At 41.8% G+C, this 22,194-nt stretch overlaps 1 protein-coding gene across 5 annotated transcripts; it reads left to right on the forward strand.

Annotated features, from left to right (window-relative positions):
• Positions 1-140: 140 nt before the first annotated feature.
• nisch (nischarin) lies at positions 141-21,821 on the forward strand. 5 transcript variants are annotated; one of them, XM_077529624.1, is made up of 27 exons: positions 141-187; positions 1,760-1,870; positions 2,321-2,404; positions 3,192-3,374; positions 4,598-4,646; positions 5,545-5,708; positions 5,792-5,887; positions 6,958-7,053; positions 7,376-7,528; positions 7,607-7,675; positions 8,105-8,290; positions 8,361-8,489; positions 9,214-9,327; positions 9,794-9,950; positions 10,488-10,570; positions 10,732-10,796; positions 10,893-11,401; positions 13,364-13,949; positions 14,472-14,698; positions 15,213-15,279; positions 15,566-15,698; positions 16,194-16,344; positions 16,919-17,053; positions 17,240-17,401; positions 18,318-18,490; positions 18,567-18,712; positions 19,692-21,821. In XM_077529624.1, the coding sequence occupies exons 2-27, from the start codon at positions 1,790-1,792 to the stop codon at positions 20,020-20,022; spliced, it is 4,329 nt and encodes a 1,442-aa protein (XP_077385750.1). In that variant the 5' UTR covers positions 141-187; positions 1,760-1,789; the 3' UTR covers positions 20,023-21,821. The 5 variants fall into 5 exon arrangements, with proteins under 5 accessions (XP_077385750.1, XP_077385752.1, XP_077385749.1 ...); XM_077529623.1 differs by lacking the exon at positions 141-187 and having other exon boundaries at positions 1,626-1,870; XM_077529625.1 differs by lacking the exon at positions 141-187 and having other exon boundaries at positions 1,627-1,870; positions 16,922-17,053.
• The last annotated feature ends 373 nt before the right edge of the window (positions 21,822-22,194 follow it).

The following is a 22,194-nucleotide window of genomic DNA, read 5'->3' on the forward strand; positions in this document are numbered from 1 at the left end:
GTACTGTGAAGTATTAGTACATATATATACACGTTTGTTCGCGTTTAAGATGGCAAATCACCCCCCCTCTCCCATTCAAGCAAATGGTTCAGTCCGCTTTCTGCCCGCAGATGAAACTTGATCCATTGGAGCCCCGCCCACCTCCGATGATTGACACCAGCAACAGAATCGCTGGACACAGTATTAGGTACACTTGTGTTTCCCAACAGTTTGTCTCCTCCAAATAGACACTTGGGATCAATTTTGATTAGATTAATAAAAATAAAAAACTCCGGACCTTTATTGGTCCTCAAAACAACCCAACTTTGTGTTGAAAGATACAACTGTTTGAAAAGTGGTTTAACACGTTTAAATTTATCTTTTTTATTTCCAGATGACTTTCAATTTTAACCACATTTCACAACCGTTGCATGATAAAATATTCTCTTATAAACAAAGAAAAAACATGATAAACAAAATAAAACTAACATATTTGTAATCGGGTTTAAAAAAAAATCATTTATTAATATTTACAACTCAACTTTATTTATAAAGCACTTTAAGAACAGGCATTGCTGTACACAAACATAAATATCAGTTTTGCAGTGAACAAGAAAAAAGCAAACATTTTGAAGTGCGAATACAAGTTTTTATGTTTTACAAGTTTTATATGCAGTGTGCTTTACTAATCCAACTTAATGTAACAAGTTCCAATCAACCAATCAGAGGACGGGAAATTTGTGAATCGTGTTTGGGTGAAGAGAGCCAAGATAAATTTCGATTGACGGTAATAAAATCGTTGAATGAAACAAATTGGAACCACTCACAACTGGAAAACGACAACCACCTGATCCTAATGCATCATAACTTGCTATATTGCTTTCCTTGTAAACACTTGGACACAAATCTAGAATAAATTTGTACCTGATGTGTGTAATGTGCCAAAAATCTTCTAAAATGTTATTCATCATTGTACATTTATGTTCACCATCACCTTCATCTCTATCATTCAATCTATATATATATATATATATATATATATATATATATATATATATATATATATATATATATATATATATATATATATATATATATATATATATAATAAAACATCACTGCAGTCTATGCTCTACATGATTATATTAAGTATGAACTTCATGAAACGTCGCCCACAGTTCAGTTAAACTTTGAAATCAAATATGAAAGGTGTCAAGCGACCCCATGTGGCTGAAATGCGTATTACTTGTTTCATTTGAGTGAAAAACTTGAACGTTCGCTCGGTGTACAGAACAAAACTTAAGTCAAGTGGGCCAAAAAAAAGTCGGTACAGTGTACGCATTGACACATATTTATTGCAGCTCCATAACGATTTCAATCATTCGTCCTTTCATCCGCTCAACTTTCCTTAATTTCTTACCAACCTTCTTACCTTCCTTCATTTTTTCCCCCTTTTTTTCATTGACAGGATCAAAATCCATTAGTTAACTTCTAGCCTTTCTACGCGGTTACCTGAGTAAAAAAAACAAACAAAAAACAAACAAAAAGAGAGCAAGGAAGGAAGGAAAAAGAAATACCAAAAATGAGCTGTAGGGGGAAGCATACGTCACAGTTGCGCCCAGCCTATCACATTCGAGTATAAAGAAGAAGTCAGCAGCCGCTTGTCGTGACAACAACAAATTAAATGGCCGCCGACGGCGAACGGAGAGACTCAAACTACGCCGCCGCAAAAAGTCGATTTAAATGACACTTCATTTTTGTTTTGTTTTTTAACCCCCAGGCAGAGCGCAATCCTTGCCCCGATACGACCATGGAAGCCGGCCCGTTCACTGAGGAGCTTTCGGAAAGAAAAGTGTGCGTTGTGGGCTCGGAGTTAGTGGAAAACTACACGGTAAGATTGACTTCCGCCTCTTAGCTTAGCTTATTTTAGCTTAGCTTAGTTTGGCTTGTGGTTCTATCCTGACTCCTGACGTCGAAGTCGGCGAAAAATTGGCGATTAAACGGGACCGGTCGTGTTTGAGTTCATCGAGTTGTTAGAATTGAATTGATGAGTTTCATTTTACTTGACTGTCGCTTTGAGTCGACAAGCCGGATTGGCTGTACGACCTAAGGGCTAATCAGAATCGTGTTGATGAATATCTTACCTGGAAATCGAAGCAACATTTACATTAAACCAATAGGCAATTTCAATATATATAATTCCCCCCACACACATCATTAACAATATAAGGGTATCTATGTACAAAAATCACAAACAACAATACTTAGACAAAAACCTCACATGCACTTTTTGTATTGGTATTGCTTGTAGAATGTCAAAGTGAATTGTTTGCTTTTTCAGGTTTACATCATCGAAGTGTTGGACGGCGAGCACAATTGGACGGTGAAGCATCGCTACAGTGACTTTCATGACCTCCATGAGAAGGTAAATATGGGAATCAGACCTCCACAGTATTTTTTTTTTGTTATGTTATGATAGCAACATCAGGACATGGATACTATTATCTGCAAAAAGTATTTCCTATGCATTTGTGTGCCTTTAAGGGGCGTGGCTTAGCAACTATGTCATTAGTGTGAGTTGTGGTAGGGCTGTACAATTAATCGAAATTCAATTACAATATCAATGATTACACTCCACAATTGCAAAATCAGCATAATTGTCAAAAAAGATTCATACAAATATTTGAGTTGTTTAAATGTATACATTTGCACCCTTTTTAAATTTTAAATCATTAATTTAATAAATTGTTTCATCCAAAAGAAACTTGTGTAATTATAGTGTTTCAAATAATTTCATCTTAATTGTTTTAACTTGTTTTTTATGTTTAAACATTTTCTTTTGTACCCAAAAAAAATCGGCCTACTTTCACAGTGCACATTTTGCACTCCAACTTCAAGTTTTTGCCAGCATAAATAAATATATTTTATTAAAAATTCTGTTTGATCCAAAAGGAACTTGCATAATTATAATGTAATGTTTCTATTTTTTTTCTTATTTGGTCTTAATATTTTTAAACATTTTCTTGTTTTGTGTAAAAAAAAAACCCAAATAAAATAATCGTTTGAATAATCATGATTTCAATAATTGCCAAAATAATGGTGATTATTATTTTTCCGTTAATGGAGCAGCCTTAAGTTGTGGCCGACAGCAGTTGAGAGCAAATGTGTTATTTTTGTTTCTTGATGCGTTTGACTGTTTTTGTTCTCCCCAGTTGACAGCAGAGAAGAAAGTGGAGCGGCATCTGCTCCCGCCCAAGAAGATGCTGGGCAAGAACTCCAAAAGTCTGGTGGAGCGTCGGCAGAAGGAGCTGGAGCTCTACCTTCAGGCGCTGCTCCGCCACTTCCCGGGGGCCACGCCCGCTCCCCTCGCCGCCTTCCTTCACTTCAACCTCTACGTGAGTTGATTTGTGAATTCACTCCTGTTGAAGCTCACTATAAAACTGACACTTTGAAACAGTAAACCTGTTTATTTATTCATTCATTTATTGATGTCAATTTTATAGTTACAATGTTTTGTTTTGCTCTTATTTTACTGAACTTACTCTTTACTGCCTGACGGATATCTGTTTCATGCACAGCACTTTGTTTTCAATTGCTTTTATAAATAAAGTTGAGCTGAGTTGAGACCTCGGCCAGTTGCAGGAAATTGGGAGCAGGCCAACAACAAATCCACTTAGAATTACTAAAAATGCATTGGGGGGAAAATATTATTTTTTTGATTAAACCCCCCCCCCCCCAAAAAAAAAATCTTATACTAGCAAAAAAAAAAAATTGTAAAACAAAATAAATGAATTAATGAAATAAATTAGAACAAACGTTACTGCTTATTCAGTAATTTTATTTACAAAAAAAAAAAATCATAATCCAGAACAAATGAATTGACTTGGCATGACTGTATTTCCAACAAGGGAGTCAACAACATCACTTGACACTGTGCTAGTAAATCTTCCCAACATGCCTTTCAGCCGTTTCTAATCTTAACCAGTTGCGACCTCGCGAAGTGCAGCAGTCGGCCAGTTGTCCCACCGTTGGCACAAACGTCTCCATGGGAGCCAACATGTGAACATCGGCGCCAGTGTGTAAACTGATAACTGCTGCAATACTAAACCGCAATATTGACGTCATTTTTTTAATGTTAGTGGTGACAAATAAAGTGCGACCTCAGTTTTCATCATAAATCCATTTCACAAAGTCTGAATTGTATAAAATCCAAAGCAACATATAGGAAAGACTGGAAATGATCAATCCGATGAATTTGTTCACTAGTGACACTAGTGTTAATTTCGTTAATAAAAAACTAAACAAAAATCGTTTCATCGACAGTCACACATTTTCCACCGGACTAAAACTAGACTAGACTAAAAACCTCATCCATAAACAATAACTGGGACTAAATCGGTCTGCATTTTTGTCGACTAAAAATGTCCTTCACTTAATAAAAACATTTTAGTTCATGAACAAAAACGAGACGAAAATGATCTGATTTTGATCAGATCTTGTCTCCGCTCATCTGTCATGTCATGTGACACTGTCATGTGACACACAGCACAAACGCATGGGACAGACAGGAGGTGAAATAAATCTGATTTGTTGCGCTCTCTTTTTTTTTTTTTTTCAGGAGATCAACGGCATCACGGCTGCGCTCGCTGAGGAGTTGTTCCATAAAGGTTTGCTTACCTGCTTACCTGCCGTTTTCTCCTTTTGGGTTTCCAGGTGATGAATCCAAGCTTACCTGGCAGTGAGTCAGCTAACATAAGCAAACAGTCAGTGTCCATCCGTCCATTTTCTTGACCGCTTATTCCTCACAAGGGTCTGCCGTGCATGTCTCTGGAATGTGGGAGGAGACCGGAGTACCCGGAGAAGAGCCACACGGGGCACGGGGAGAACATGCAAACTCCACCCAGGAAGGCCGGCGCCTGAATCTCACGATATGACGCCACGATTATCGATGTATTGCTCAGGAAGTAAATCTGATTCTTGTTCGCATCCATTTCCCCGCCACTCTTATGAGGCGCTCCCCCTGGTGGCCCACCAAGTCATTGCGCAATAAGTAATAAACAACGGAGCCCTTACAGTGGCTGTATATGAACTACAAATATCGTAATACTTGCGTAGACATATTGATAATCTATCAGGAGACAAAGTATCACGATTTATTGCGATATTGATCTATCGTCACACTCCTAGTGGACAGTTTGTGAATGCTTCTTTTCTCCGACTCGCGTTTGGTTCCTTCTGATTGGTTCGTGTGAATTGTCATGTTCATTTTAGCCATTGACGAAATTGTCAGTCAATTTTAGTTATAGTCTCATTGAATGGCTTCTGTTTTAATTTTGCTTTTATTTTCGTCTGAAAAAAATGTTTTTCTTTCTTCAATCTTATTCCAAGGCTGATAGACTGCTGACAAAGTTGCGGCTCACGCACTCACGACAGTTAAATATGATGAAATAGCGTTTTAAAATAAGTATTTTTTCAAATAATGACTGATTGATCGCCGGATGGTGAAAGTTATTTGTGACGAGGACGTGATGAAAAGCAACAAATCCCAAAAGTGTTTGTTGCTAGGCGAAGAGTTGCTGTGTGCCGGCGAGGTGTTCGCCCTGCGGCCGCTGCAGCTTCACGCCGTCTCGCAGCAGCTGCGTCTGGCCAAGCCCACCTGCTGCAACGGCGACGCCAAGACCGACCTGGGGCACATCTTGGACTTCACCTGCAGGCTGCGCTACCTCAAGGTCAGCCGCGTGCTTCACCTCGCTCCACTTTACTCATAGAGAGATTATTTTTTTTGAATGAATCGTCCCGAATCACACTGCAGATCTGCGGCACCAGAGCTCCAGTCGGAAGCAGCAACATCCTGGAGAGCAATCTGCCTTTTGATCTGTCTTTCTTCAAGTCGCTGCTTCAGATTGAGGTCAACACTTTTTCTTTTTTTTTTTTTTTTTTGCTTTGTTTACAAAGACATATTTTTACGCTATTTCAAACAATTGCCAGCCCACTTAACATTTCCATCAAATGCTTTCTGAAAAATAAAAGGTGTTGAGAATTATACTGTAGTTTTACACAGTATTTGTTGTGGAAATTCGTAGGGATGTAACCGTAATGGCGATATCGTGATCTCGCGAAATTAAAACGGCCACAATATATCGTCGTCGTCATGTCTTTATATTAAAAGCACATCTGTTTAAAAAAAAAAAAAAAAAAAAAAAAGTCGGGTTGTTTTACATTTGTGCAGTTTTAGCACCCTCTGGTGGCTACTTTTTTTAGTGCAGTTGAATTTTCACAAGGCATGTTTTGGCCCTTTTATGTTTCAAATCCACACAAATGGTCAGATGAGGACGAGTCGTGATATGCTTGTGAACAGAGTCGATATGTGGACGAACTCAACGTCTGATTGCATTAGTGCCGCAATATTTTTACTATAATATTTTTATATTTGTCATTGCTGTGTTAGTCTGAATTCATTTTTTTTTACAGTACTGTGTGTGACCTTTTCCAACCTCCCCACAATATTGTGCTAATTATCGTATCGTGACCTTCATATCGCGATATCGTATCGTTACATCTCTCCAAATGAGCCTGTTAGTGTTGCGCTAGTAGCAAGCGTGGCCTTTGTTGCTATGACAACCGGGGGCGAGGCTAATAGTTTGACGCGGGTTTGAGTATTTGTGCAACGAGTGCCCATTAAGGCTTTTCAAAAGTACCATTTTCTCTGGTGGAGGCAGCACTTCATACCACGCCAAGTAGCGTTGGTCTCACGTGCCGTTTAAGCGGCGGACGCATCAAACCCAAATAGACTGTCATCAAGCATGTTTCCAAAAGCTAATCTGCTGGAGGCATCCAACACAATTCAATGCAGCTCTGCTTACCTTTGGCCTTTGACACATTGTAGACAGTCAGAGTAACTCGACGTGTGGGCTGGTTATGATGCAAATTGATACAGTTCTGAATGTTTCCGTTTTGCCTCTCTCCGGCTGTCCTCAGATCAGCGAGTGCGCAGCTCAACAAATTGGAGGTTTGTCGTCTCTGAGGTCAAGCCTGGTCACTCTGAACATTCATCGCTCCACGGACAGCATGATGGTACGAACGCCTTTCAACGTTTCGACACGCAAAAGAGACGCGGTGGAGTTTCATAACACTCATTTTCTTAAATGTGATTTTTCATTACATCCACTCAACTTATTTCATAGATTTTAAAATGGTGCATTTCTTTTATTTAGGAATAAATTATCCTATGACAAATGAATGAAAACTCAATAATTAACACAATTAAATGAACGAGTTTTAAGAAAATGTGGCAAAAAGATATTTTTCATTTTAATTTGTTATTATTATTATTATGTATTTAAATGATTGTCTGAATTTACCCTAAATTCCCATTGCCTGTCACGCCCCCCCCCAGTTCGTCCTCGTACCGGAAGCCAGCGAGTTCCCTCAGTGGGAAGCCGAGGGCTCGGAACGGGGCTCCCCCGTGACCGCCGTGGTGCCGCGCTGGCGAAACCTGACCACGCTGGACATGAGCCACAACGCCATCGGCGCCATCGACGGCTCAGTGGTGAGACGCGGCCTGCGTGCGAGTAGAGCCGTCTGTCGTCTTTCCTCTGGCGTTCTAAAATCTGTCACCCATTTGTAGAAACTGATCCGTCAGGTGGAGTTTCTCGATCTGAGCCACAACCAGCTTTCCTCGGTGGAAAACCTTCAGGTACGTTTTGGAGGGCCAAAAGTGTCAAAGTTCAATACAAATGAAAGACATGAATGAATAACATTTCGACTTGGCCGTAAGGCCCAAAACTGCCAAAATAAATAAATGACTGGATACATAAATAAATAAATGACTACATCAATAAATAAAAAAAAGACTAAAATTGAAAATAAAAATGGATATAAAAAAAATATATAATTCAAAAATTAAATACAAATGTATTTATTTATGTACATGTATGTTTTGCCCTTTTTATTTCAATGTATATTTTTTTGGATATAATTTTTGAAATATATTTTTTATATCCATTTTTATTTTCACTTTTTTATTTAGAATTTTGGCAGTTTTGGTCCTCCATATGTACCAGCTCATCACTGTTGTGCAGCCGGGAAAACCTTTTTTTTTTTTTCTCTCTCTCTCTCTCTTCAGCACTTGTACAATTTGGCCCACGTGGATTTGTCCTACAACAAGTTGTGCGTGCTGGAGGCAGCTCACACGCGGCTGGGCAACATCAAGACGCTCAGCCTGGCCGGCAACCAGCTGGAGCGGCTCACGGGCCTCAGCAAGCTCTACTCCCTGGTCCACCTGGACCTCAGCCACAACCAGCTGGCACGAGTAAGCGGAAGCGTGGCGCGCACCGGAAGGAGCACGTTTGTGAAGAAGGGTCTTGGTGTGCCTTTTGCAGTTGGAGGAAATCAAGAACATCGGCTCGCTGCCGTGCCTGGAGAAGCTCGGCCTGACCTCCAACCCCTTTTGCATCATCCCCGACTACAGAACCAAAGTCCTGGCCCAGTTTGGGGAGCGAGCGGCAGAGGTAACGCCACCGCTGCTGCAACGCTGTTTGTTTTGTTCGTGTGTTCATTTCCTCAACCAAAAATACATTTGAGACTAGACTAAAACCTTCATCAATAAACAATAACCGGGACGAAATCATTATGCATTTTCCTCGACTAATGAAGATGAGACGAAAATATACTTCAATTTTAAAAAAAATGGTCTAAAATCGAATGGACATTTTAGTTCATGGGAAAAAAAAAGAAAAGATTTTGTCAAATCTTGTTTCTGCTAATCCGGCACTGCCTTGTGACACACCCCCTTTCAAATATGCAATATGCACAAACACATGCGACAGATAGGAAATGTAAAAAAATCATGGTAATCCCACCACTTGCCAGCCACTTGTTGATATACTCCACTTGTGTGTCAAGCTGTTTTTCATCAACCAAAAAAAAAGAGAGAGAAAATTGTACGTGAAATAGTTTTAGATCCGGAATATTCCACATAATCTGCTGACCAAAAAAAAAAAAAATACAGGGATTAAATGACTAAAAATAGACTAAAATGTTAACCGTTTTTGTTCAAATGTTTTCTTGGACTCAAATAAAGACTAAAATGCTCGATTTATAGTGGACTAAAAATGGACTAAATAAAAGGGGATGAGGTTGACTATGATAAAAACTAACAAGCGTTAAGTCTGAAACTGAGACCAAATTTTAAAAATGGCCGATAAAATTAACGCTAGCGTGTATGTGCGTCAGGTGTGCCTGGATGGCCAGGTGACCACGGAGAAGGAGTTGGACACGGTGGAAGTGTTGAAAGCCATTCAGAAAGCCAAAGAAGTCAAAGACCGCATGAGCAGCGGCGACAAGAAGGTAACGTTTGTTGTGCAATCATCAAAATAAATCAAGTCAGCATCGACATGGGGTGCAGGAATCTGTCTTTTTTTTTTTTTTTGTATGTATCTGTGATGATGGTGATCATCATCGATCCGTGGTCAGATCAGATCGCCGCCGATCCACGGATCGGTTGGTGGAAGCTGAAACGTACTCGACGGAACGCGTCGCTTCCAGGCGAGCTCAGTGCTGCCCGGCATGTTGTGGCACAACGTGGTACTGCAATGAATGCGCCAAATTCCAACTCGGCATCGACTTGTACGGCCTACTGTACTGAAGCAAAATCCCTTTTCACCCTCGTGTCTTGAGAATAATGGCGTCTTGATTTTTGCCGACGCAGCGATTCCGCATTTGCTGAGTTGTGCGCGATCACAAAATGTCTCTGCTTAATGATTTGGTTGATGTCAGCTCTCTGAAGGCTTCCTCCTCTCTGTCCTCTCGTCAGATCAGTGAGGAGACCGAGCCGTCTTCTGCTGCACCTTCTCGCTTGTCTCCTCCTCCCTCCTTCTCTTCCTCTTGCACCTCCATTGCTGCCCCTCATTCTGTCACCTCCTCCTCCTCCTCTTCCTGTCAGGCCCAGCAGGCTTCCTGCACCAGGCAAGGTAATCAATCGTGCGCATGACTGTGGGATGTTGAGTGGCGTCGTCGGCCTCAAATTGCTCCATTTCCTGGTTGTTGTTCAAAAATTCAGCCACTGAGGCCAGTTTCACTTGCATCTTGACATTTTCTCGGCCTATTTGTCATGGAAACATGACATTTGGTAAGCACGTCAATCAGGAGTAGTCCCACAAAAAAAAAATAAAAGAAAAATGTCAAGGAGACATTCCAAAAAAAGACACAGAAATCTGCCATTTTGCTTGAAAGCGGATACTCTTCCCCCCCCCCCCCCCCCCATTTTCTTCAGACTCTAAACACAAAAAAAATGGTCAAGAAGTCATGTCCAGAAAGACACAGGTAGTTAGTTAGTTAGTTAGTTAGTTAGTTGGCCATGACTGCTCGTCAAAATGAGACTGCCCCCTAGAGATTTTGTTCAATTCCTACTGAATTCTTTGTGTCACTAATGACTTTTATTTCCCAATAAAAATGACTTGGCGTAAGTTTACTGACATTCCCGTGTCTTTTTTTTTTTCTTTGTGAAGAAATGACCAGCCGAGAAGAAGCCGCCGTTTCGCCGATCATCCTCCCTCCCGCAACTTCCTCCAATGCGCACCTTTCCGCTCAGGTCGGACACTGTTGCCATGACAACCATCTGTTGACTTGAAGTAGAGAAATGTTTTTTGTTTCTGTAAAGGCAGAATTGCGCGACTGAGAACTACATGGAATGAAATGATCTGGAATGTAACCGTCATTCGTGATTATCCTTGTTTGAACGATTGTGTGCAGGTTGGCGAACCTGCCGTCCGTCTGTCCGAAGGTGCGCACGACGCCTCGGCCAACGCAACTCCCTGGTCAGCAGCTAAATCCAATCAAGCTCCCCTTTCCCCCACCTTTCACAGAAAACCACATCGTCAATTGTGCTCCTCTTCCTCCTCTTGCTCCTCTAGTCTGCCCGAAGCAACCTGCCCCAGCTGCAGCGCCACCTGCTGTCCCCTGCTCGCCTCTCACGTCGTCTCCTTTACCGTCACCGACCAGCTCTTCACGAGCCTGCTCGCCGAGCGCCTCCACGCTGCCCTGAAGGAGCTGGACGAGAGGAAGGTGGAAGCTGAGGAGAAGGAGGAGGAGGAGGAACTGTGGCCATCCACAGAGGTTTCCTCCCCGGTGGAGGGCACGCAAGTGGACAGTCCGCTCTCCGGAGACGGCTACTTCGAGATGGGACCGGACGATTCCGTTGCGGACTCGTCGCCGGCTCCTCTCCCCGCCGGGCCCGCTCTTCCTCCCTCCCGCCCGCGTGATGAGGAGCGGCGGGAAGAGAATGTCAACGCTGTGCTTTGGTGCTATTGTCTGAAGGTGGAGGAGGAGGTGCAGCAGAACGTTGTGTGCGTGGTGCTGACGGACAATCTTTTGTGTTTGCTGCGCTTATCACGTGATGTCAGAGGAACCGATCTGGATGCAGGTAAAATATAGGAACGTCCTTCATTGTTTAATGTTCATTTTGCCTTATTAATCATTTTGGTACTAGTGGTGAACTCTTTTACTGATTTTGAGCATTTTAACTGGTCTTTCAAGGCAAACAGAATATTGTGTGCTTTTACTACATAAACACGAGAGATCGGCTTCCATTCTTTCATTCCAAAAAAAAAAAAAAGTATGTTTCTACCTTATTCCGTTCTTTAGTAATCACCATTTGAAAATTCAATGACATTGAGCGAGGAGAAAAGAAAGAAGCTTTTTGTGACAGTGACTTTGACACGAATATTTTTTGTTTAGCGACGCTCTGTCAATTACATTTCATGTGACAATGGCTTTGATCATTACGTCATCCTGGAAAACATTCTGCTTCATCAGATTTGTCATGTTCCGCTGTCATTTCATGCAGCACCGGCAGCTCATTGAAGAGAGATGCCATCTGCTGGCCATAGTTAGTGGGTGTTTTTGATCAAAACAAACAAAACCTCGTTGACATCATTTCACGTTTATGGCCGCATACATCGTGATTTTACCAATTGTTATTAAGCGTTTTTGCCGATGTTAGAGTTTCCCCAGCCTAGTGACGTTGACTTGTGAATAAGTTTAGTGCAATTGGTTACTTGCGTTGGTAACACGAGCATGTCAATTATTTTGGGACCATTGGGAAATAGTGAGGAACCCGTCAAGTTTGCTTATCAATAACCTTGGTACTATTATCTAATGGAGTGATGTTCCCCAGCTTCTGATACTAGTGTGTGAAATTAGCAGCACATAACATTGGTTAGTAGAGATGTAACGATACGATAATTATTATATTGTGGGGAGGTCGGCGATACAAAAGAGGTCACAATATTGTCAAAATTTAATCTCATACTTAAAAAAAAAAAATGCATTGTGCTTTTGTACATTACAGCAATACATATAAACAATCTATAATCTCGAATGACCCTTAATATTGAGGCACTTACTTACTTACTAATGCGAGTTCCTCCACATATTGACTCGCTTCACCCGCATATTAACTTGCCTTTTATCTGACCAATAGCGTGCTTTTGAAACATATAGAAGGGCCAAAACATGCTGTATGAAAATTAAACTGCACTAAAAAAAAAACAACTAGCCACCAGAAGGTGTTAGAACTGCACAAATGGAAATTTTTTAAAAGATGTACTCATTCACTCGCCGCCATTTTCACAGAAACGATCCACTTCATTCGCTGTTTGACTGGATTTGGACGGATTTTGCAAGGCCCACGGAATGTTGTGGAACCTACTAAAAGAAAGATTAGAGTCTCTTGTTATCAGGGAAAAAAAGTACGTATTCTATCTGTTTCCGTTTTGAAGCAATTAGCATTATAGTTAAGTTTATGGTTATTCACAAATCTGTTTAGAACTGTGGGGAAATCCCTTATACTCTGCTGCTACCTGCTGGCCGTTATTGTAATTACCACCATTTTTTCACCCGGTTTCTGCAGTTGAGAGGCTGCATCAAAGCCTTCTGTCTAGCATTAAAAAAAAACGGATAAATACGTCTTTGGGACACTTAAAACATTTCATATAGAAAGCATTTATACGTTTTTGGGAGAAAATGAGTTAATATTGTGACGTGACGATGACATATTGTGGCAGTTTTAATATTGCGATATGATATTGCTGGTATCGTTCCATCCCTTTTGGTTTATGGTTGATGAAGTTATTCACCGTAATACAATTATCCTTGAAATAGTTTTGTACAATTGGTTAATGTTGCGAGGATCCCCACGATGGCAAAGTGAGTTGTTCATAAATTGTAACCGCCGGTTAATATTCAGGTTCTCCAGGCGGGTGAACATAGCACGTCAGTCTTATTAGCATCGGTGAACAGAGCCAAGTTCGCTGGCACGTGACTTTGCTCATCCGGAGTTCAAGCTTCCATCAGCTTCCAAATGCTGTTGTTTGTGTGTTTCCAGACCAAGACCAGAGCGGGTCCACGGAGGCGGTTGTGTCCAGCCTCGACTTGGACCTCCTGCTGCCTTTTCCCCACTTGCTGCTCTCCCCGCATGCCGAGCTTCCCGCCTCCTGTCTGGCCTTCGGGCTCCGCGACGGCGCCGCTCGCTATTTCCTCTTCTCCGAGGCCCGGGAGCTCCAGAGAATCCGGGCCCAGCTGCAAAGATTGACGCGGGGGACGGAGCTAGCCGAGCCTCCTCAGATCCTCCCCCGCTCCCTCCTCAACTCCTGGGAAGTGGAGGAGAGTCGAGGAGCCCGGGGAGGCTACCTAAGCCGCCTCCTGCCCTCGTCCGGCTCTCGTCAACTCCCGTCGGACACGCAGGAGCTCCCGTCACTCCTCTTCCTCACCCGCCGACACCTTTGGGTGCTGAAGATGGACGTTGGCGAGATGGCGGGGAGAGGGAGGAGCGCCGCCGGCCGCCGTCGGGACTCGTGCAGGCTGGTGCGCGTGCCGCTGGGCTCGGTGGTGCTTCACCCCAACCGCAGAGCTGCTCAGGATGGGAAGACGACGGGCGGAAAGTCCTGCCGACACCCGAAACACCGCAGCAGGTAGGAAAAGGGGCGGGTACCGAAGACGGGACTTTTATGGCTCGGTACTTCCGAGCGCCGAGTCACGTCAAATCAAACGGCGCCATGTTTCGGTTCTGAAGCACCTCGTTCAAAAGTTGCGCACTTGAACGCAACTTTAGTCTAGTCTTCATTTTGTCGGCCATTTTGAAATGTAGTCCAATTTCAATCACACTTTTTTTTTTTTAATCAGTTAGTCGCATGTTTGTGCTGTGTGTCACATGACAGTTTAGTTGAGTCAGGATTTTACAAAATCATATTTTGTTTTTGTCTTGTCTTTGTTTATGAACTAAATTGTCCATCAATTTTTAGTCCAGTTCTTTTTTTTTTTTAAGTGAAGTGAAAGACATTTTCGTCTCGTCTTCATTAGTCGACGAAAATGCAAACCGATTTCGTCCCACTTATTATTAGTGAGGGTTTTGGTCTAGTCTAGTGAAAAAAGTGTGTTGGCGAAATTATTTTTGCTTAGTTTTTGTTGAGGAAATGAACGCTACATTTGTCCAGACTGAGCCACATGGCGGAGCTGCTCCTGGCCGGTGGGGGGAGGCCGCCGTCGTCGCCGTCGCCGTCGCCGCCGCCGCTGCCGCTGCTGCTGCTCTTCCCGCTGGCCCAGGACAAGACGTCCTTCTTGGCGGAGCTGAAGCGGCGGCGAGTGGCGATGGAGGGACTGAAGATGGTGGCGCTGCCCCTCCCGTGCAGATGCTGGCCGCACCCAGATGAAGACACAAAAGGTGATGATGATGATGACGACAATCGCTGGTTTCATTTCGTTTCATTTCAGAGTCAGAACAGGAATTGCGTCATTTGTGAGGGGGTGTCAAGTGCTTTTGTATTATTGCGTTCATTTAACTGATAAGATCATTTATTGTAAATAAACATTTTTAACATGCATCATTTATCATTCAACTACAACTTAATATTTACTAGTAATACTACTAGTATGACTACTGCTACTATTACTAGTGAATTACTCGTTAAAATGCTTTTTTTAAATTTTTTTATTTTTGCATTCATTTATCTTATTAGATAAGTGATTTATTGTAAATACTAATGAAACATTTTTATAAATACTTTTACATATGAAGTAGTTGGCTAATGAAAACGAAATATATTTTTAAGAAATGAGAATAATAATGAATTGGACTGCGTGAATAAAATGTTAATAAATGAAAGTTTCTTTTCTTGCAAATGCTTCATCACACAAGTCTTGCTTTGGATTGACACCATGTTTGTTTGTTTGTTCAGGTCATAAAAGAAACGCCGCTGACCGGTGCTGTTGTAGCGGTAGCAGAAGATCACACAGTACCAGCGGGTAACGTCATGCCTTGATTTCCCAATGACGCAACTTCAAGTTGCAAAAGATGATATTTCTGAATGGGACAAATGCAAAAAAAGAAAGCACTCACAAGACAGACAGAATTGCGTGCTAAACCACCACACTACTTTTAATGGCACACAATGGACTATCGTGTATTATTATTTGGACCAGTTTATGTCCTTATATGTTACAGTACAGTTTTTCTAACAAAAGCATGGAACCAAAAAAAAAAAAAAATTCTCCTCCATGGTCAGCCTTTCTCATTGGTCTCTTCTTGCAGCTCCTCCCATCTCCGACTGGAAGAGAACCAGCCGTCCCCGCATCTCATCCCGGCTCTTTCCCCAGGACTCAAACTCCTGGCTGGGCTTGATGGCGAGCAGCTCTTGACATATTTCCAGAGACATATAGCACTGGTAAGCACGCCGTCATTTCACTCACTTCATTTCAGCAGATTTGGGCTTCACTTTTTCACATAGTCACCTTTTTTTTTTTTTTGCAGTGTACAAAAACTCACATTCACATTTTCCTGCTCTTTCTTAAACTTCTTAAGATGTCACAAAACTGCTGAAAGTTGTTCAATGAGTCAAGTGTCCTTTTAATATTTACTAGTAATACTGCTACTACTATTACAAGTAATTATGAGTTAATTTGTAATTTTCATATAATTTATCCTTCCCACACAATTTCTCCAGAAATTGCACTTAATCTAGTTAAAATGCTTTTTTTTTCTTCTTAGATAATTGAGTCATTTATTGTAAATAATGATTCAACATTTTTAAAATACTTTTACGTTAGGATTGAATAATTGGATTTAATTTGAAAAAATGAAATCAAAATATGTAAAGATCTGTAAGCCATTTATTTCAAGGTTTGAAGCCTCATTATTCATTTTTTTCCCCCCCCCCAAGTCTGAAGAGGAAGAGTTGCGGCAGGTCTTGTGGCTGTCTGCGGTTCTGTACGCCGCGCCAGAGGCGGAAGTGGCCTGCTGCCTCCTGCTGTCCACCGACGCCGTCTACTTCCTGTTGGAAGACGCTGCCGCCGCTCAACACTGCCTCGCAGGTAAACCACAGTAGCGGTGGGACGACACGATACGACACGATATGATATGCAATACAAGGCTATAACTATAACCAGTCAGTTACATCGTCAATTGTTTCATTTTATAAACCGTGACCATTTTTTTGTGTAACATTACAAAAGTAAATAAAATGACTTCAATATTAAATCCAATGATATTAATATTCCTCAGAAATTGTGTGCTTCAAAAATGGAAACATAAAATATGTTTTAAAATGTTAAAACTATAGATATAATCCACATTTTTCAAAGAAACTTATGCAAAAGTTTGTGGAGTCAGTTTGTGGAGACAAGTCAAATAAGTTCACCATTCTTCTTTGTCTGAAGACTTGCGTCCATTTCCCCGCCACTCTTATGAGGTGCTCCCCCTAGTGGCCGTTATAGTGGCTGGATATTAACTACAAACATCAGGATCCTTGCGTAGGCGTATTGATAATCTATCGGGAGACTAATTATCGCAATATATCGTCATATTCCTCGACTAAAGATGCCTAATATATTGTACTTGGATGTTAGTCTTCATTTGCTTGGTGTAAAATGTGTCATTGTCATGAAGCAGCTTGTCTGCCAGAGACGGACGTCAGCACTTCTCCAGACCCGAACGTGTGCCTTTGCTGCTGCCTGACCATCCCACTCTGCCGTCTGCTCTCTGTCAATGTGGGATTGTTCGATCAGTACTTCAGGCTTGTAGGTTGGTATTTGGAATTTGCCTTCATCAAATCGGCCACCGAAATTCATCTGAAGTTTGATCAAGCTTATCAAATTCATCTATTGGTATGAACTGCTAGTATTTTGATTTCTCATCTGTTTCTGAGCAATTGCCTTTTTGTAATACAGGTTTTCTTGTCATTCTTCCAACTCCATTTTGGCTCCACAGGCCACTCAGCCGAGCACATCGTCTGCTGCCTGAGCCGGGACAGTTACGGCACGGGCGTCTTCCTGCAGGAGCTGATGTCGGCGCTCAGTCTGCGGCAAAAGCTTCCTGCTCCGGAGCCGTCGGAGCAGGACTTCTACTCGCGGTTCACCAGCACCGGCTCAGGTGACGCTCAATTCTCACAGCCAATCGGTTTCAACAGCCGTGATTTCGTCTCGTCTCGTTTCATATCGCCGTTTTCACCGAAGCGATCAGAAATTCTTTACATTTTATTATACATTGTGCAAAACAAAATAAAATATCCAATGTCTTTCACTGATATGATGTTTTTAACATAGAAAAAAAAAATGTCCAAAATGCAATATCTTACATTTTAAATTCAATTTGTGGTGTAAATTAATTTCGATAGGGATAATTTGATGATAGGGGGAAAAAAGTCAGAAATTGAAATTCAAAGCCAACTCAGATAAACTTTTATAAATGTGCTTTGAACTACAGGAGTTGTTTTAAAAAAAAATAAAAAAAAATCATTCGCCTTATTATTGCCTCTTTGTGGATTATCATGACTTGGATGGCTGACAATCTACACACATAAAGAAAAAAGCATCTTTATTGATATTGTGACAGTAAATAAAAAATGACTTACGGCAATTACGGTTTTGGTTAATGAAACGTTTTCAAGAAAAACCTTCCTGTCAAATGAATGAAATGGATTCATAATCACTCAGCTTTGAAGCCATTTTCAGCAGTAAAAAGTTCATATTCTCGCAATAATTAACGTGGTAACGTCATTATTTTTCATTTTCTACTTGCTGATGACATCACCTGTGCTGAGGAAGTACGTCATTGGCTCAGTTTACTGACCAAACCCAAGAAAACAGCTGATTGGCCGTTACCTACTTCCTCGGCACAGGTGATGTCATCAGCAGTGGAAAATTTAATTGCACATGAAAAATAATGAAGTCATCAAATTCATTCTACCCCAAAAATCGGAACTTTTCACTGCTGAAAATTGTTCCGTGAGTCAAGTCTCCCTTGAATGGCTGCCAAGACTTTCCTGGCATTTGTGCGCCCCCTGCAGGCAAGATGCACAACTACGAGCTGGTCCACAGCAGCAGGGTGAAGTTCATCTACCCCAGCGAGGAGGAGATGGGCGACCTCACCTTCATCGTGGCTGACAGGAAGACTCCCGCCGGTGCGCCGCCCGCGTCCTCGCGCTCCTTCAACGTGCTGCTGTACCTGCTGGTGTTTCAGGTCTTTCTTTTTTTTTTTTTCCCAAAATTTCCATCCTTATGGAGCTGACATCTCACTGGATTTTCGGACTGAGCAGGTTGGACTCGGTAGCAGCTCGGCCTCCGAGCGATCTCCCGTCCTGCAGCCCCGGACGCTGATTCTGACCAGCACGGATGTCTTGCTGTTAGACGAAGACTACGTCAGCTACCCGCTTCCGGACTTCGCCAAGGAGCCGCCGTCCAGGTCAGCTTCCTGTTCCCCGCCTTCTTCCATGCCTTTCCAGGAGCCTCAGTTTTGCCGCTTAATGGAAAGGCTGCTGCATTTTCAAAGATGGCAAACGCCTTTTTGCGCTCTCATCAGGTGCTTTTTCACACGCGTCCAAATAGAAGTATTTCGTTGAAACACTTTTTGCGCATTAGCGTGACACCCGCCCGTTGTGGACGGTCAGTTTACTGACCAAACCCAGCAAACAGGTGAGCCATGATTGGCCGTTACCTACTTCCTAAGCACAGGTGATGTCATCTCCTGTTAATGTCATCAACCAAAACTAAACAAAAATAATTTCGTCAATGCACCTTTTTCACCAGACTAAAACTCTCATTCATAAAGAAATAACTACGACTAAATCGGTATGCATTTTCATCGATAATGAAGACGAGACGAAAATATACTGCACTTAAAACTGGACTCAAATCTATGGACATTTTAGTTCATCAACAAAAATGATATGGTTTTATTAAAAAAAAAAAAAAGCCAACAGCTAAAACGTTCCAACAATAAATAGAAAATTGTACGTGAACTAGTTTTAGATCCGAAATGTTCAACATGACAAAAAAATCTACAGGGGTAAAAAAATGGTTGTCCTGATGAAAACTAGACTAAAATGTTGGCAGTTTTTGTTGACTAAAGGTAGACAAATAAAATGATGCTTTCTTGGACTAAAATAAATAAAAATGGGATGAGATTGACTAATTATGCTAAAAACTACCAAGCGTGATTGAAATTGGACAAAAAGTGAGAGTACATTTCAAAATGCAGAACAGCGAGATCTCGCCAGACGCTCGTTCAAGTAGCGAATTGCACCTCAGAAGCAAAACGCCGGCAAATGGAAAATGCACTTCAAAATCCAAATAGTCCAATATTGCTTTTATTTTGCGAAAGAAAACGAGCGATTGTCGTGCGTCTGTCTGGAATTGCCAATGAACTGCAAGCTGTCCCGTAGGGAGCGTTACCAGCTGCGGGAAGCCCGTCGGATCCGCGACCTGGACCGGGTTCTGCTGGGCTACCAGACGTACCCTCAGGCCCTCACGCTGGTGTTCGACGACCTGCCGGGCCCGGACCTGCTGTGCCACCTCACCATGGACCACTTTGGCGCCGAGGGCGAGGAGCCGCTTCCGCCTCGTCCGCCTCGTCCGCGCGGGGGCGCCGAGGGCGAGGTGCAGTGGTGCGTCTTCGTGCCGGCCGCCGACAGCCGCGAGAGACTCATCTCCCTGCTGGCTCGCCAGTGGGAGGCGCTGTGCAGCCGAGAGCTTCCCGTGGAGCTCACCGGCTGATTGGAGGGCAGGAAACGGCGCCATGGGAATGAGCCGGAGAAGAGGAGGAGCCTGTTGCCGGGGAGATTAGTGAGTGGAATCGCGACACTGCCGCCACTGAAAATGGCCACTTTTGCGACGGAAAGGAAGCATTAGCGATTACACTTACTTAACTCATTGAACAATTTTCAGCAGTGAAAAGTTCCTAAATTTGATAACTTCATTATTTTTCACATACCTTTTAAAAAGTCATTTTTCCACTTGCTGTCGATTGATGATGACATCACCTGTGCTGAGCAAGTAGCTAACGACCAATCATGGTTCAGTTTGCTGACCAAACTCAGAAAACAGATTGGTCGTTACCTACTTGCTCAACACAAGTGATGTCATCATCAATCGACAGCAAATAAAAACAAAACACTTTTTAAAGGTATTTAATTGTACATGAAAAATAATTCTGGACAAAATCTGAACTTTTTACTGCTAAAAATGACTCGACGATGAAAATGTGTTCTAGCTAGCAACTATTTTGACTGATCAAGATGAAGCGGTCATACAAGGGCGGCCATGTTTTATTTCTCCGCCAATGGAAATGAGGGCAGCCATTTTGGCTCACGGCAAAGTAAGTGACGCCATTTTGACTTACAATGTTGTCCCACCCCTGCAGCATGATGAAGAGGCAGCCATTTTGTATGGCGGTTAATTCTGGACAAACGTGAACATTTGAACTCATCAAACTGGGGCGGCCATTTTGACTGCTAATGACGAAAAAGGAGGGTGTTGACTATTTTTGACTTTTGCGTTATTATTGGAGAGAGCTGCTGCTCACAAAAACTGTCCCACCACAAACCCAATGGCGACCATTTTGTCTATGTAGTTTCGAAGTCTTTTTACCTTTGTTGTTGTTGTTGTTGTTGTTGTTGAATGAAGGATGGAAAGTTGCACTTATCAGGTTTTAACTTGGTTTGGCGTCAGGCAAACGAACGCATGCACTACGAAGAGTGGCACCTCTTCATTTCGACTTTGTTTTTTTAAATTGTATTTGTGTCATCACATCCTGTTTGCTACCTCTCACTTCCTGCTTTGTTTTTCAGCGAGACTTTTAGAGGGAAAATGTTGCACAAGCCATCAAAGGACACTGCAGGAGAGAGAGAGAGAAAAAAAAAAAAAAAAAAGGAGCGCTGTCACTTTAACGATCTGGCTTCGTCCAATCGGTGAGTGAAAGATTGACAGACAAGCACAATTTTAGTGCACTGACATGTAATATTGCCAATATTCAAATTGTATCTATTTATATTGTCGGGCTTTTCATCAGGGGGCGTGGTCCACCTTGCTTGATTTTTTTTAAAACTGGAACCAAAAAATGAAGACTGTGAAATATTGATCATTTACAACCACGATATGCACAAACCCAATAACATGTAACAACAATCATTTTAGTTGTTTGCACTTTCCGAGTATTCCTGAACAAAATAAAGTTGTTGTTTTTTTAATTGGTGTAATTTATACAGGTACTGGCCACTTTATTAGGTACACCGACAAAGATAAGGTTTGCTTTAATTTAATCACTACTATAAGGCAGTTTTTTGTTTTGTTTTTTTTCCCCCCAGTTGAATTGCCGGAGACTGTACCTAATGAAATGTCCAGTAGTGTGGATTAGGATTATTTTTTCAAAATTATCAATGTATATTGTGTATTATTACCATTATCTTTTTTTAAATGATCTATTTGTGTGTATTATTCTTGTTTTTACATTTAACCGGTTGGAATTGGTGTCCCTTGTTCGAAGAGAAATTAAAGTAAAAATCATCAAAAGCTGATGGTGACTCATATTGATATTTATATTTACCGTACAGGTAAACGGATTCACCGCCACATTTCGCTTCTTCTCCTACTGGTCACTGAATTGGTGGAGGCTGTTTGTGGATCTCACTCTGCTTCATCTATCCTTTCTTTAGTTTTTCCTCTGGTCTCTTGACATTGATGGAATTTAGAAATTTTGTGAAAGATTGTGGTTTCGTAAGTAACCTTGTGGGCATCTGGTTGCTTCATCTGTCTTTCTTTTGATCCTTCCTCTGGTCTCCTGACAACTTCACCATTCTGGCGGGACTCTTAAATATCTGGTGAAGTTCAGGTGAAGGGGATGAGATTTTTATTTATTTTTTTAAATTAGGTTTCAGGTGAATTAATGAC

The sequence above is a fragment of the Festucalex cinctus genome, chromosome 8 (assembly GCF_051991245.1).
Source record: "Festucalex cinctus isolate MCC-2025b chromosome 8, RoL_Fcin_1.0, whole genome shotgun sequence".
NCBI classification, from domain to species: Eukaryota; Metazoa; Chordata; class Actinopteri; order Syngnathiformes; family Syngnathidae; genus Festucalex; species Festucalex cinctus.

What these genes read in the sequence shown, in the direction of transcription:
- nisch (XM_077529624.1), top strand. Translation starts at nt 1,790, where the DNA reads ATGGAAGCCGGCCCGTTCACTGAGGAGCTTTCGGAAAGAAAAGTGTGC. An exon ending in GCTCCACGGACAGCATGATG is followed by an intron (nt 7,054 to 7,375) that starts GTACGAACGCCT and finishes GCCCCCCCCCAG; the next exon opens with TTCGTCCTCGTACCGGAAGC. An exon ending in TCGGCCAACGCAACTCCCTG is followed by an intron (nt 10,797 to 10,892) that starts GTCAGCAGCTAA and finishes TTGCTCCTCTAG; the next exon opens with TCTGCCCGAAGCAACCTGCC.